The sequence below is a fragment of the Mycothermus thermophilus genome, assembly GCF_041956435.1.
Source record: "Mycothermus thermophilus strain CBS 625.91 unplaced genomic scaffold VTJ04scaffold_2, whole genome shotgun sequence".
In the NCBI taxonomy this organism is placed as follows: domain Eukaryota; kingdom Fungi; phylum Ascomycota; class Sordariomycetes; order Sordariales; family Chaetomiaceae; genus Mycothermus; species Mycothermus thermophilus.
The window spans coordinates 943,702-958,086 of NW_027191428.1; the positions used below are offsets into that span (position 1 = coordinate 943,702).

Here is a 14,385-nt window from a genome sequence, read left to right on the forward strand (position 1 = left end):
TTCTCGCTTCTCACAGGATTCTCTATGCATGCCAGAGCTGCTTGGACACTATTGATGTGTGTCTTACTCTCTGCTGCACGTACTTGCCATCTTTATGACTGCGGGTACCTACGGTTCTCTGTACTCTCTGTACATACTTTACTAAGTATGTTCCTGCCCGTCATTGGCCCCTCCTCCATCCGGAATTTCGCGCCCGGATCACCGGCAACTGAGCACAGCAGTCGAAACGAGCAAATGTCGGCATCCGTCGATTCGTCGGCGGGAATGCAAATGGCGATGCAATCCCATAGCGGCCATAATCGACCTCTCATGTTGCTCCCACGGCTGCTTGAAACAGCAAATCAGGAGACGCTGTTTCTGCTGTCGTCAATCACTGGGCCGTCGTGACGGCGTTCTGCTTCGCTATCCATCCTCATTGGGCCATCCCTTAGAACAACGCTCGTTCCATCAATGCCTCATGTCACATTGGCCCGACAATGAGTACGGAGTCGATCCCGAGGGTCGCCGAACACAAGCTAAGGTACCATTACCCGCCGCCATTGTTCGACACTCCTCCAGCACAGGGAAACAAACGCCGGCGCGATAGCCTCACCCAGACTGTTGGTCGCCAGAGATGAGCAAAAGATGGAAGGCTGCCGGTATGGATTCAGCGTGTCACGAGTGGGACGTGACTTGTGCATCCCGCTGACCATCATCACTCGTCGTGTCGCATGCCACCAGCTTCCACGTTTCCTACCAACAAATCTCAGAGCACAGGATACGTAGCGGCATGCCTCCGCGAATCTGCCTCCCGTTACCACTCATTCTCAAGGTTTACAACAGTCTATCGCGGTAACACGGCTTTATAGGTCCGCTGAAAGAGGCCAGCCGACGTCGTCGAAGCCGGGCCCGCGGAACAGACCGTGGTCATACTGTGCCCGAGTCGATGCAAGTCACTCATCTGCGCCTGTCGCCGGCGCTTACATAGGACATTCTTTGCCTACGATATGAGTACCTACATACATACATTCGAAGATGGGCTTGTTGACAGATCTGTGTCAACTCGCAGTGAATCATCCTGGGCGTTTCTTGATCTCATCTGCTGCCAAGGGGTCCATTGGAAACACTCGGTCCACCTGACTTCAGCAGGCCTTCAAACTCAAGGAGCCCCTGGTTCGGACGATGGTTGTCGATTCAGGTTCGCCATCTGGAAAAGGTCAGGAAACATGGAGACGAGATGTTGACACGGGTGCTGCGATGAGCACCATCCACCAAACACGTGAAGAATCTCTCTCATGATGGCCCAACACACAGGCTCGATGTCTCCGGCCCTTGCTCGCAGCATCCGAGTCCCGACCGCAGATCACGGAGCCGCAATGGGGACGAAGTCGATTGTGGCTCTGTCGCCCCGCGCGTCCAGGATGCATCCCAGCAAGAGCCAGCCATCAGTTCAGGTTGTTTTCTTCGCGAGGTTTTGCCCCTCCACCCCTCTCCGGCAGGCCGTTTCAACCTTGAAGGGGAACGGTTGACGCTGGTGTGTGTCAGAAGTCAACCCCTTGCTTCCCTGGGCTCGAGAGGGGAGCGTCGCCAAGCCCGCCGTCGCCAGTGCGAAGTCGACCGAGGACAACCACCCAGGCCCACTGCAACCCTCCTTGGGACCACACAGAGCCCGTCCTGCGTTGCTTGCGGCGGTCCTCGGCCACGCTTGGGCTGTCCTAGTGGACTCTGGCCGCGTGACAGAAGCTTCCACACAGTGTCTGGCTTGTCTGAGCTCGACACACACACAACCTTAGCGTCGTCGGCGGCCCTGGAGGGGGGCGAGCGTGTGGTCCAGTCTCGTCCGAAGAAACACTCCCAAGACGCCCACCCCAGGGACCGCTCAGGACGGGACACCCCCTCCAAAAGAAGGCCGCTCCCGCGTCGCCTGCAGGCCCCGGTCTCCCAATCCAGTCCTCTCTTGTCGCCAGACGGCTGAATTCCCACCTTTTCCAACCATAACCTGCAACCTGCACCCAAACCTGCTCTCTTCCCATCAACACACTCACCTTCTCACCGCACCTCACCTCTCCACCTCTTGTGGCATTCCGACCTTGCCTTCTTTTCAAGGATTTTCCCCTCAATTTCTTTGCATCCTGCGCGCATCGCATCGTTTCTGTTCGCGCAGTAATCCCCCACTCCATCAAAGCCAACTTATCTCGCCGTTAGCGCCCAGACCTGAGTGCCCAAGAAAGAGCAAAGGCGGTGGACCAGCTTTTGCAGCGGCTTGCCTCTTCCACCTCCGCCTCTCCCAAACCTCCTTTCTCGCCCACCTGCACATCGATAACGCGACCCGTCGAGAGTCCATCGGCATCCTCGCGTCACCACTCGCCTCGATCTAAACCTCGAGAGCGCTTCTTCTTCTCCCCTTCTCGTACCTCAGAAACCTCGTCCAACCATGTCAGCTGTGCAATCCATCAAGGTTCGTCCACCATCAACCCTCTCGCCGCCACACCTGCGCCGGCCATTGTCCCCGCGCAAGTTGCAAAGACAACATCAGAACACTGGAGCTGACTGCGATATTCTGAATAGTGCGTCGTCACTGGTGACGGTGCTGTGGGCAAGGTACGAACACGTCGACCCCGCCTCCTCCTCTCCTGGAGCTCCCTTCGAGTTGGTCCACCGCGACAGCCAAACTGACCACCCCCCCCAGACATGCCTGCTCATCTCCTACACCACAAACGCCTTCCCGGGCGAGTACATCCCGACAGTGTAGGTCCCAGCCTCCCATCCTCGTGCTTGCACCTCAGGCTAACGGCCACCTCTTTCAGGTTCGACAACTACTCCGCTAGCGTGCAGGTCGACGGCAAGCCTATCAGCCTTGGCCTCTGGGATACTGCTGGTCAAGAAGACTACGACAGGCTCCGGCCTCTCTCGTACCCTCAGACCGATGTCTTCCTCATCTGCTTCTCGCTCGTCAGCCCACCTTCGTTCGATAACGTTCTTGCCAAGGTGAGTGGCAAACCAAAGAAGAAAAAATCACCGCCAAGCTTCCCAGCGGTATAAGAGGACAACGAGAGAAGAAAGGGGTTTCTAACAGATCGAAACAGTGGTATCCGGAGATCGACCACCACGCGCCTGGCATTCCGATTATCCTGGTCGGCACTAAGCTCGATATGCGCGAGGACAAGGAGACGATCCAGAAGCTGGCCGCCAACCGCATGGCTCCTATCACCTACCCGATGGGCGCTGCCCGCGCTGAGGAGATTAAGGCCTACAAGTACATCGAGTGCTCTGCCCTGACGCAGGTAAACCTCAAGGCTGTGTTTGACAATGCCATCCGGTATGGATACCCGAACTAGCTCTCATCGCAAAGACTTAGATACTGACATCCCGTTTCTCACTTGACAGTGCCGTCCTCGATCCCAACAGGGGGGCTCGTGAGGCGCCCAAGAAGAAGAACAAGTGCACGATCCTGTAAATTCTGCGCCACGCATGGCATGCGCTCTTCAGGGCGTTGACGATGACAACCCCTCCCTCCCTCGAACGCGGCAGCGAGCAACAGACATGCAACGATCTATATACCCCCCATCAACAACGACAGCAGAGGAAGTGAGGGAGAGAGGGATAGGCGGCGATATGGTACCAAACCAACGTTGAGGCGTTTTTTGTTTTGTCATCTTTTTTGTTGCTCGCTCGATCTTGGATTTGGCATTGGCATGGAAAACTTGAGAAGTTTAGGCGCCCGATATATCTATCTTCGTTTTCTTTCCCTCTCTGGATTTTGCAAACGGGAAACCCACACGCACAAAAAGAGTGGCATGCATGGTCTGATACCCCAAAGTTATCCCCAACCCTCATTTGTCTCAGCGCTACAGGGCAACATCACCATCATGACCAGTCCAATAACCCTACCCCCTTCCCAGCATGGAAACCAATCTCGTGGCGCCTAGTCTCGGGTTTGTTTGCGAATGCTATGTACGCAGCGGAGGAGGATAGAAGAGGCGGAAGAGGAACAAAAAAATACGGATCGGAGGTGAGAGGACAGGCGTGTGGACATGTGGACAGGTGACCGGCGATGGATGGGTCAACTGAGGGGAGTCTCGGCTGTCCTCATCTTTATAATCCATCGTACCGCATCTCCCACACCATGCGACCGTTGCTTTACGGACGGAGGGGGTATCTCGGTTTGTTCTTGATATCCCACGTGGCAGGATAAGCGAGGCGATGGCGTTGGCCTTTGTGGTTGTTTTGTTTTTTCCTCTCGTCGTTTCTTTTTGTTCTAGAGATCCCTTTTTTTTTCTTTAAGTTTTCCTCCTTCGCTCTCGTTGTTGTTCTCTTTCTTTTGATCTTTCCTCGTCGTTTTGTTCTGTTGCTTGGTTGATTTCGTTGTTGCTGTTGCTGCTGCTGTTTCTGCCTCCAGCTGCTGTTGTTGTTGATTTTGCTTTGTCGCTTTCTCTCTCACGACAGCCAGATGTATGTGGGTGGGATCTGGGAGGCCAGATGAGGTGGTGATAGACGGGAGGAGAGAGGGGGGAAGAGAAGGAGGATGGAGGGGTGGGTACAAAGGTGGGTGTTAGTTGTTGATATTGTTGTTATGTGTGGATGATGATGGTGATGACTGATGGGTGGATTCTGGGATTTATGGAGTAGCCACCTGCCTGCTTACACACATGGTTGAATGCGAGAGATGATTTTGTTCTTTTTAAACTTCAAGTCGCCGCCATATCTTCTGGTTGAGATAGAGATACAGTGATGACTCAAGGGGCCGTTGATGGATGGATACATACCTGTTCATAGACTTTCCGAGCCATCTGATGCTGGTTGGCGATCAAGGCCCAGATACTGGGTAGAGCGGATATGTCACAAAGTCGGCTCCTCTTCACCATCCATATATGCCTATCACCCCTATCCATACTAGGTACCTAAGTCTATCCATTCCTTTGTGTCTATCAGTGAGGTATCTTTGCGTCGCAAAACACACACAGACATATCGTGAACATGACCCATCGACTATGATATTCCCTCAATGCGCCTTTTACTCCCATCTCTCCTACTCACTTTCTCTTCTCTCCGCACTCTCACTGCTTCTACGATATTTTTGCGTTTTCCATTTCCCCAAGCCGCCAGCCCAGCGGCCCCCTTCCAACCATCCTCGCCGCTATGATATCCTTTTCTCTCTCCCTGGACTACTTCCACTGCTTCTTCTTGCCCCCAAACTTATTGTGATTCCCACCAAACCTCTTGTTTCCCCCGAACTTGTTATTCCCTCCCTTGAAATTCCCCTTCCGGCTGGGGTGAACAGCCGCGTCATTCCACTGCTGCTGCTCCTGCTGCTGAGCCTGGGCTTGGCCCTCCTTATACGGAACTATTCCGCGCCTGCTCGGGTGGATGTCCTCCTCGTCGCGTTGCTCCTGCGTCTTTTCGGGCTCGGCCGTGTTGCCGGCGGAGGAGGAGGAGGAGGAGGCAGCAGCCTGCTGCTTCTCCTTCTTGGCCTTTTCCTCCTCCTCGCGCTTCATGCGCGCGGCGCGCTCTTCGTTGAGTTTGGCGTTCTTTTGCTTGATCTTTTCGATGCGGGACGGGGTTTTGCCGCCTCCTCCGGCGCTGTATAGGTGTGTGGCATTGTATGTTAGCATTGGTCGTTCTTGGTAACTAAGGGGCATGCGAGAGCACGGTGAGGAGAAAATGAGGAAAACATACGTCAGCTCTACATTGATCCTCCTCTTGGGCGAGATGCCGTCGTCGAACTCGGTGTGGTGGAACTTTGCCAGGCACGTCTTCATGCGGTCGTAGCGGTCAAACTCGACAAAGGCGATGCCGCGCGACTTGGACGGGTCGTCGCGCTGCGTGAGCAGCCGCACCGACGTCGGCTCGAGCGAGGCAAAGTGTTTGCGGACGGCCTCCGCGGTGGCCGTGTACGGCAGGTTGCCGATGAAGCAGATGAAGCGGGGCTGCTTGCCTTCGTGATGGTTGTTGCCGTTGAGAGGGATGGAGTTGGGGTTGGCGTTGTCGTTACCAGCCTCGGCATCGTCAGCGGCATGCTCGTCGTCCTCGTTGTTATTGGCGTCGGCATCTTTGGACTTGTTCTTTTTCTTCTTGTCCTTCTTCTTCTGCTTCTTGGCTGCCTTGTCATCGGTGGCGCTGCTGCCGTTCACGGGCGCCTCCGCTGGTGGCTCTGTCTCCTCCTTGGAGCCAGCCTCGGGAGCAACGCCGTTGGCGGCGTCCTCGGTTGTCGATTCGGACTTGGACTTTTTCTCCTTCTTCTTCTTCTTCTTATCCTTCTTGTCCTTAGACTTGGACTTCACCTTTTCGGCGACGTCAGCGCCAGGGTCGTTGGAGGTTTCAAGCTTGCTCTTCTTGACAAGTGGCTTGGCGGCGGCGTCGACGTCGGCGACATCCTCGTCGGTGCGAGTGCGCTTCTTGGATGATTTGCCCATGATTATGGTTCTCGACAGTCTAGCGGACTGGTTGGATGAGACAGCGAAAATCGAGACAAATCAATTGCAGAGATAAGTGGTCTTCCAAGACGATGATTGTGCTTGGGTCAACAGGCTCAGGCCAACCGAACCTCAATCCCACGTCTGTATTTTTTCTGCCGGCACAAAAAGGCGGTCGAGCATGGAGTGGAGAAACCCTTGGCGTCCGTCTCCACCATCCCAAGCAAAGTGGGGCCTGCACATGCGGCCCCGGAAGCGACCGCCTTCCTTGGCGGGAAACATCCAGAGCCGACACAGTAATCGGACGCAACCGAACACTGTACCTTGTGCTAGAGCACGACGTACATCCGGAAGTTCACCCGATCTCGTTTCACGACCTCGCTCCGAGACGCCTGGGAAGATTCATGGAACACATGTCGCACCCCAGACTCGTCTCCGGCGTCCGCTCGAAGATCATTCTGGGGGATGATCAGATCAGCTTCCTCCATGCTGATGATGTCTCCGAAGGCAAGCAATACTCTCATAGCATCAACACATTCCGATCAGCACAAGCGAACACTCTCAATGCTTTTCGAGATTTTCCCATAACAAAACAAATACATATAGATTTTTGAGAATCCAAAGGATCGTGGGTATTTGGGTAATTTTCTCTTCCAAGGAAATCCTAGGTAGGTAGTCTCACAATTGAGAGAAGATGAGTGAGGTCAGCAAAAGGAAAGACAGCCAAACCAAGCGATACACCTCGCTAGCTAGCAAGCAACGACAGAAAAAGATAGACAATCCCAAACCGACCAAATGAAACGCCAAAAGGGAATGGAATGGGAGACGCCCGTCATATATCTCTGTCTGCTGCGGCGCATCTCAGACACCTCAGGTCGACAGGAAAGATGACAGCACTCCCAGCACTGAGCCAATCTCAACCACCAGAGATACTTAGCCCAATATCGGTTTCAACCCATCGAACCAAGCCAAAAGGAAAAAAAGAACAAGGAAACCGAAAACGCCCGCCGCTGTGTGTCGTTAACCCATCATCCACCTGAGTCCACTCACCCATCTGTCCATAGCCCTAGTCATACAAGTTGTCCTCTTTCTCATTTTCCTCCTCTTACTTTCCTTTTGCTGGGTAGCCACTATTCCGACGGCTAAATTCTTCTGGGATCCGAGCCCATCTGGGCCCGTTCCGTTCCCCGGCCCATCATCGTCCTAGTTTCGGGTCAACTTCCACTTTCTGGTCTGGAGTGTACTGTGTCCAATACCCCGAGGTCTAGTTCGCCTCAGCCTGCTTTTCCTCGTCACTGGCATACGGAGGAGGGGCTTCTTGGTGCTCCTCCACCAGGCTCGACTTCTCCTCGGCAGTGGCGGGTTCCTTCTTGTTACGATGAGAGCGCGAGTGCCTGCGGCGGTGGTGAGTGCCAGTGGCGTTGTTGCGCTTGCAGCGGACCATGCGCCAGAGGGCGACGACAGCTGTGCCGATGGCCATGCCAATCCTGAAAGGGGGTTATGTTAGTGCGGACTCGTAGGAGAACAAGACGACAAAGCGGGGGAAACATACAAGCTAATGCTCACGCCGGCAACAATGCCCACAAACACCGGGAGGAGGATGTGTGAGGCAATGTACCGGAACAAGGTACCCCAGCTGCGCTCCTGGAAGGGGGCACGCCAGGGCTCGGTAGCGGCATCGGCCGGTTCGTCGTTGTGATGGTGGTGGGGGTGGTGAGGATGAGGATGAGGATGAGCTCCATCACCCTGAGTGCTCGACATAGCACCGCCGTGGCAGTGGGACATGAAGCTACCCTTGAGGTCGTAGAGCTTCTCACGGACAGCGCTCATCCAGCGGCACAGAGTGCCAGTGCACTCAGCCTCCTCGTTGTTCTCGTCAGTGCCGGCAACGGCATTACCCAGACCAGCCAGCTTGTTGGGCTGACCGGTGATGACGCCACCCAGCACCATGCGGCCGTGGCCGTACTCGGTGGCGTCCTTGAGAACGATGGCGCGGACGTTGGGCACGCCCTGGACGAACACGGTGCCGACTTCCAGGATCTGGAGCTCAACCTCGATGATGTCGAAAGCGCCCGTCTCATCCCGTCCCTTGGGCTCCACGTGAAGTCCGTAACCGAGGCGCTGAGGAAGGGGCGTAGGTTGGTGGTGCGGATGCTTCATCATGTGCCGCTTCTCCTTCATATCCTCCCTTTCCTCCTCATCACTGTCACTGTCGCTGTCGTGTCCCTCTTCCTCCTTCTCATCGACAATCACCTGCGACGCGACCAGCGCATCACGCAGCGGGTTTGTGTGGGGAAACAGCTCGAAGCCGTTTACGACCAAGCGATCTGCGTCGCGTTTGTCGTCGTGCTGGATCTCGAAGTTCAGCTCGAGACGGTTCGGGATGTCATCGGTCTGGAAGGGCCTGCCGTTGCGACCGCGGAAGAGGAGGGGGCAACGGGGGCAGTCGATGCGGACAACCTGGCTCTGGAGGTCGGCAGAGGGGATGATGTTGGCGACATCGGCGGCGGCGCGGGCCTCGGAGTCGGTGATCTCGGGGGGCAGCAGGAAGGCGTGAGCGCCGTTGGCGAGCAGGCCCGCTGCTGCCACCGCCGTTACTGTGAAAGGGTTCAACAGCATGGCGGCTGAAAAGGTATTTAGGTATGTCGTAGGAGGGGGGGTCGGGTCGGTTGTGTCGATCGGAAGCGGGATGGGATGCTGCAGGTGTTATGGATAGGTAAGCTAGGTATCAGTAGGTCGATGGTTTGATGCGCGACGTGATGTTTGGCGGATGGGTGGTGATGGGAAAAAGAAAAATGTCAAAAGGAAAAGGTAAACGAGAGAACGAATGGTGGATGTTGGAAAAGAGGAGAAGGGAGGGGAACTGGAATGAGCTTCAAAGAGAGAGCATTGGATTTCGCTGCGGAGTGGTCGGGTAGGTTGGGACCCGTCAGCTTGGTTGGCTGCACTGGACTGGGCTGAGGCGGCCTCTTTGTGTGTTTATGTCGACTGAGGAGTGTGTCAAAAGCCGGGCGTTCCGGCGAGGTGGGCAGCGCGTGGCGTGGCCAAACCCCCCTCCAAGCGACACCCCGGCTCCCTACGTAATCGGCCACAGGCGGCCACCGGAGTCAAGAGACGGCGTCACATGATGCTCCACATTTCACGTTGCGAAAGCTGGGCCAAGGGTCTGGCCTGGTTCACCTGCCTCTTGACGGACGGACGACCGAGGGCGTCAATCGTTTCCAGCTCAAACCTGCGGCGACATGCCGAGTTCCAGAGCAGCACAATGCGATAGACAAGTTAGCCTTTTCGCTGGCAACGAGGGAATCGGGCAGGTAGGCGTTCCAATTCCAACGCTTCCAACAGCTTCTGCACGCCCACCCGTCATGCACATGGACAAACCGGGACACCGTGATGCAAGCGACCCCAGCAGCTGGAGAGTTTCCAGATCGGGAAATGTGCTAAAGACCTAGGCCTCTGCTCCGTACCTAGGTAGGACTTTGCCGCATCCAATTGTGTCCCGGACTCCATACTTTATCTAGACGTACTATACATGCAGGCGAGCAGGATAGAGTGATAAAGGACACCCTGTACATTCGGCACGTTGCTCCGCATCCCAAAAGACTTGTTTGTTTATACTTGCAGCAACAGCAGGTTCGCTTCACTTGATGCCTTGACCGATCTCTCTGTCGGAATCTCAACCCCAGAGATCTGTCATTTAGTAGTTGTTGAGCCGGGCGGTGGAGATTGCCCGATTTGGCAATGTCCACAACCCCGAGTGTCCGCGGACTCCGACCGACCACCGCTAACTTTACGACAGTTGCAGTAGGTCCCAAGCCGTCTCTGAACTACCAGCTTTTAAAAGGCGCTAGTAAACGCACTGAGAGGCTACACAACATACTACCTCCCTCTGTATGAGCACATTATGATTGGGCAAGATTAATGATAGGCGTTGGGAACTGGGGACTCGGTACTCAGCAGACACCTAACTAGGTGTATGTCGCCATCGCGAACATCAACCTTGGCTCTCAATTCCTTGACAGTTGGTTGGTCTGGACTCAACACAAAGATACACTTACCCAAGACACATCGCCCAAGATTGTGGCGGTTAATCCCTCCCTAGATGAGACTTCGAACTAGCTCCCTGCCCATCTCTCCGCGTACATCTACACGTCCTGCAAGTATGTACATCCATCGGGCAGGTCCCACTAAGGCACATCTCACCTCCCTTTTATCTAAACTTGGACCGAAAAGAGGGGACGCGTGCACATCATGTTCCAATCCCCTACTGGCCCTGAATCCGTAAGGTATCCAAGACCGAACATCCTCGAGACCTCCCAAACATCCTCGAGACCTCCCAAACATCCTCCCTTCCTCGGCCCATCACTTCACTTCGTCCGCTGTTGCTCCTCTCCCATAGACATCATCATGCTCGGAGCCCAAATAAGTAGGTATATTCCGCCTGTGCCTGCCCGGCGTCTTGCGCGAGCCAGGACGTCATAGATACGTACCATGTAGTAGTAGTAGTGTTACAGGATAAGAAAATAGAAAAATATCGGGACGTGTGTCCAAGGCCCTCCCAAAAAGTAGAAAAGAAAATGACGAGACACAGCTCTTATCGTAACCCAAAACAGAGTTGCCTCCCTCCTCATAGACAAACCCATCCGCAAACTCCTCTTCCCAACTCGTCGCCATCCCAGGAACACCGACCGACCGGCCATGTTTCCAAAACTCCAACCCAACTCCAAAAGAAACAAACAAACCAGAAAAGAACAGGTGATGAGCATCTCGTTCATAACCTCTTCCTACCTGTTCCTCCACCTCCTCCCTCGAAACCCCTCCCCCACCCAACTCCTCAACCTCAACAGCGAGTTCACCGCCCCGGAGCCTCCAACCCTGCCCTTCCCGTCGCCCAAATCCACCGCGAACCCAACCAAATCCACCGACCTCCCCTCGCCGATCGTGACGTTTCTCGCCCGCGCCACCGTCACCACGCTGCCTCCGCCGCCAGCCGCCGTCGAGCCGGCCGCGTTGGTGAAAAACGTCTGCATCGCGACCTGCGCCTGCTCCGCGTCGCCCAGTCCGTTTTGTTGCAAGACGTAGAGGACCGCGACGCGCGCGAAATCGAGGGCGTTTTCGGAGACGGGGAACGGGTCGGTGTCGGACAGGGGTGCACCGGGGGTAGGGAAGGCAGAGGGCACAGAGGACATGGTCCGGGTTGTGGTGATGCTGCGGGTGGCCGTCGCCGTTGGGCTTGCTGAAGTGGCAATTGCCAGGCGGGAAGAGGTGGGATTGACGATGCTCGGGGTGATGGTCGTCGTGGTTGCTGTCCCTGTGCCAGTGAGAGTTACGGTTGTAGAAGGGGCGACAATGACGGTGACAGTTGTGAAGAGCACGCCGTCGACGATGACCACCGCTTCGACGCCATCATCTGGCCCGAAAGCCGCCTGGACTTGTGACGGGGAACCCGGGTTTTGGCGGGTGGCACGCCCGTCGAAGGTAACCAGGGCGTTCTCGGCTGAGCAGCTGAGGTTGCTTCGCTCGAACTGGGAGATGATCTGCCCCGCATCAAGCGGGATGGAGAAGTTGGTCTGCGCGTCGCGGACGAGACGGGGAATGGCGTCACCGATGGTAATCTGGTCGTTGGAGCCAGGGAGGGCGATGGTTGTGCAGGTTGGGTCGCCAAGGACAGTGCAGTCCGGTCCCGAGAAGCCGTTGATGCACCGGCAGGTGCACAGCCCGTCGGCGCTGACGACGTTGGAGCCTCCGTTGGCGCAGGGAAGTTGTTGCTGGCACTGCTGCAGCGCGCGCTCGGCGCGGTTGGAGTTTTCCTGCGGACGGATGACGAAGAATTCAATCGGAACGACCACCGCCGCGATGATGATGAGAAGTGCAATGATACACGTCACGATCACCGCCGACCGCGGCAGGCCGCAGCATGTGCGTTTCGACCGTTTCTTCTCAGACAGGCTCTTGTTGTCGCCATCGCTCGGAGTGGCCTGATTGGAGGTGTTGAGGGTACGATTAATATTAAGCGGTAGCGGCCAGGAGCCGACCTGGTCGCGGATACTGTCACGAATACCCCGGCGCTGGGCCGGAGCTGTGGTTTGTTGTGCCTGTGCCGGCGGCGGGAAGGCCGCCAACATGTCAGAGAAGCCAGACTGGTGCTTCTCGTCCCCGCGGGCCCAGTTAGGGAAGTCATCCTGCTCAAAAGTGCTGGCTGGCCGACGGCCCTTTTCCAGGCTGGCGGCGAGACGAGTGGCGCGCCGGATCAGGTCCGGCAAGCTCGTCAAGCTCCCCCGGCTTTCCGCAGCTCGCACCGCATCAATGTCTAACCGCGGCGGCCGGCGCAGGGCTGACAGTCTTCGCGAGGAGCGCCAACCGGTCGCTGCCGGCGGCGGCGGTACCGCTGCAGCCGCAGTTCTTTGAGTCTGGTTCGCATTCGTTGGGTCCTCGGAGCTCGCAGAATCGTAAGCAGTCACCATGCCATCAGGTGTCGCTGAGTCCCCCGTCGCATTACGGCCCTGCTCGTCGCTGCCGGACGATTCATCAACATACCCAGTGCCTCCCTGAAACGGCTCCTTCCTCCGGTCTGCTGCATCGGCGGGGAGTGGCGGCGCGGCCGTGTTTGTCACCAGCGTCGATTTCGCCCTCTTCCCCACACTCGCGCTCCTTACCAACTTCATCTCCTCCACATCGTCATCTCCATATGCCGATTCCTCCGGAATCATATCATTATCTGGGAAATCCGGGCTCGGTCCCGGAGACGGTGTTCCCCAGTTATCGGGCATAGCAGCGCTCGAAGCGATGGACGTGCGGGACCTTGTGCGCGGGCTCTCCTCAGGGATGGGTGACACGAATGAAGCATTGGAGTAAAAGGACGAGGCGCCCCGTCTCGCCGATGGCGGCGGGCCCAGGGTAACACTCCTCCGAGGCGGGCCGGACTGTAATTGCATGGGAATGGGGAAATCGGGGATCGATCCGAGAGACGACAAGGTTGATGGCCGCGATTCGCCGGCTGTCGGACTCGCATACATGTCTGGTTCATTCGAGTCTCGTGCAGACCGGTACGGAAACACGGATGGTGTTTGTTCCTGAACTCGGGATGCGTCGAGAATTGAAGGCACCCTGCTAGGGCGTTGCGGCCGTGGAGGCGCTGGGCCGGTGGCCATCGGAGGTTGGGCAGCCACCGGGATCGGGCCTGCCGGGAGCGGCCATTGAGGTGCTGGTGTTGGTCTTGAGATAGGCACGCTGGGTTGACCATCTTTGGTTTGCAGTGGGAACGGCAGCGGTTGGCGCGGACCGCGCGGTAATGATGATGACGGCGCTACGCCCGGCTGTCGCGGGGCAGATGGTCGGGCGATTTGCGGCTCGTCCGGTGGCAATGGTGGCCTCGGGAGGCCGGCAGCGGCGCGCTCCCTCGCCCTCTTGACGGACCCTGTGCCTCTTGGATCCATGTCTCTCCCATCTTGAGAGTTCATTTAGCTGTCACCTGCTCTCTCGCCACCGCGCTTGTGGTGTCGTGCTCTCCTCCTCCCAACCTTCGCGGACTGTTCGTGATCTCGAGGCGGCGGCTGGACTGGCGAGGATGGCCACGTCGCGAACTGATGGAACCACGGTCAAAACTTGAAAAAGAAACGAATGAAGAAGAGCGGCCGGCGTAGCACAGCTCCTGCTGGGCCTAAAGAAAGAAAAGACAAATGAAGGGGAAAAGAGTGACGGCAGTAAGGACCTTCGACTGCGCGAAGACGGAGGAGCGAAGGCGGTGCAGGGCAGACCTGTCTGTCCTCTGAACGAGAGTGAAAGAGAGAACGGTCAGTCGCCTCTCAGCCAGGAGCTGTCGAAGCGTGGGCAGAACGAAACAATGTGTGTTGAGAGTCGGCTAGGGACGGGCACCCCCCCGGAAGAGCCAACGGATCGGGTTGTCTGTCTGTGCGACCGTGTTTTAGAGATCCGCCCTGCTGGGAAGAAAAGAAAAGTGCTCGGTCTCGCTCGCGAGGTGACACGGCGAAGG

The 14,385-nt window shown here is 56.6% G+C and overlaps 8 protein-coding genes across 8 annotated transcripts; 3 read left to right on the top strand and 5 right to left on the bottom strand.

Moving 5' to 3' along the window:
- Positions 1–1,355: 1,355 nt before the first annotated feature.
- On the top strand, positions 1,356–2,357 carry VTJ04DRAFT_2491 (uncharacterized protein; the record flags this gene model as incomplete). Its single annotated transcript, XM_069360286.1, has 2 exons — positions 1,356–1,433; positions 1,947–2,357. 2 exons carry the CDS (start codon positions 1,356–1,358, stop codon positions 2,355–2,357), a joined length of 489 nt encoding a protein of 162 aa, XP_069221012.1.
- Positions 2,358–2,413: 56 nt separating this feature from the next.
- VTJ04DRAFT_2492 (uncharacterized protein) lies at positions 2,414–3,436 on the top strand (the record flags this gene model as incomplete). The annotated part of the gene is made up of 6 exons (XM_069360287.1): positions 2,414–2,437; positions 2,548–2,580; positions 2,669–2,727; positions 2,787–2,967; positions 3,066–3,298; positions 3,367–3,436. The coding sequence occupies 6 exons, from the start codon at positions 2,414–2,416 to the stop codon at positions 3,434–3,436; spliced, it is 600 nt and encodes a 199-aa protein (XP_069221013.1).
- Positions 3,437–3,464: 28 nt separating this feature from the next.
- On the bottom strand, positions 3,465–3,816 carry VTJ04DRAFT_2493 (uncharacterized protein; the record flags this gene model as incomplete). The annotated part of the gene is made up of 2 exons (XM_069360288.1): positions 3,465–3,682; positions 3,765–3,816. 2 exons carry the CDS (start codon positions 3,814–3,816, stop codon positions 3,465–3,467), a joined length of 270 nt encoding a protein of 89 aa, XP_069221014.1.
- Positions 3,817–3,929: 113 nt separating this feature from the next.
- VTJ04DRAFT_2494 (uncharacterized protein) lies at positions 3,930–4,769 on the bottom strand (the record flags this gene model as incomplete). The annotated part of the gene is made up of 2 exons (XM_069360289.1): positions 3,930–4,193; positions 4,746–4,769. 2 exons carry the CDS (start codon positions 4,767–4,769, stop codon positions 3,930–3,932), a joined length of 288 nt encoding a protein of 95 aa, XP_069221015.1.
- A 375-nt stretch (positions 4,770–5,144) lies between these two features.
- On the bottom strand, positions 5,145–6,392 carry VTJ04DRAFT_2495 (uncharacterized protein; the record flags this gene model as incomplete). Its single annotated transcript, XM_069360290.1, has 2 exons — positions 5,145–5,559; positions 5,656–6,392. The coding sequence occupies 2 exons, from the start codon at positions 6,390–6,392 to the stop codon at positions 5,145–5,147; spliced, it is 1,152 nt and encodes a 383-aa protein (XP_069221016.1).
- Positions 6,393–7,086: 694 nt separating this feature from the next.
- On the top strand, positions 7,087–7,599 carry VTJ04DRAFT_2496 (uncharacterized protein; the record flags this gene model as incomplete). Its single annotated transcript, XM_069360291.1, has 3 exons — positions 7,087–7,095; positions 7,169–7,406; positions 7,457–7,599. 3 exons carry the CDS (start codon positions 7,087–7,089, stop codon positions 7,597–7,599), a joined length of 390 nt encoding a protein of 129 aa, XP_069221017.1.
- A 57-nt stretch (positions 7,600–7,656) lies between these two features.
- Positions 7,657–9,011, bottom strand: VTJ04DRAFT_2497 (uncharacterized protein; the record flags this gene model as incomplete). The annotated part of the gene is made up of 2 exons (XM_069360292.1): positions 7,657–7,879; positions 7,945–9,011. The coding sequence occupies 2 exons, from the start codon at positions 9,009–9,011 to the stop codon at positions 7,657–7,659; spliced, it is 1,290 nt and encodes a 429-aa protein (XP_069221018.1).
- Positions 9,012–11,176: 2,165 nt separating this feature from the next.
- Positions 11,177–13,828, bottom strand: VTJ04DRAFT_2498 (uncharacterized protein; the record flags this gene model as incomplete). Its single annotated transcript, XM_069360293.1, has 1 exon — positions 11,177–13,828. The coding sequence occupies one exon, from the start codon at positions 13,826–13,828 to the stop codon at positions 11,177–11,179; it is 2,652 nt and encodes an 883-aa protein (XP_069221019.1).
- Between the last annotated feature and the right edge of the window lie 557 nt (positions 13,829–14,385).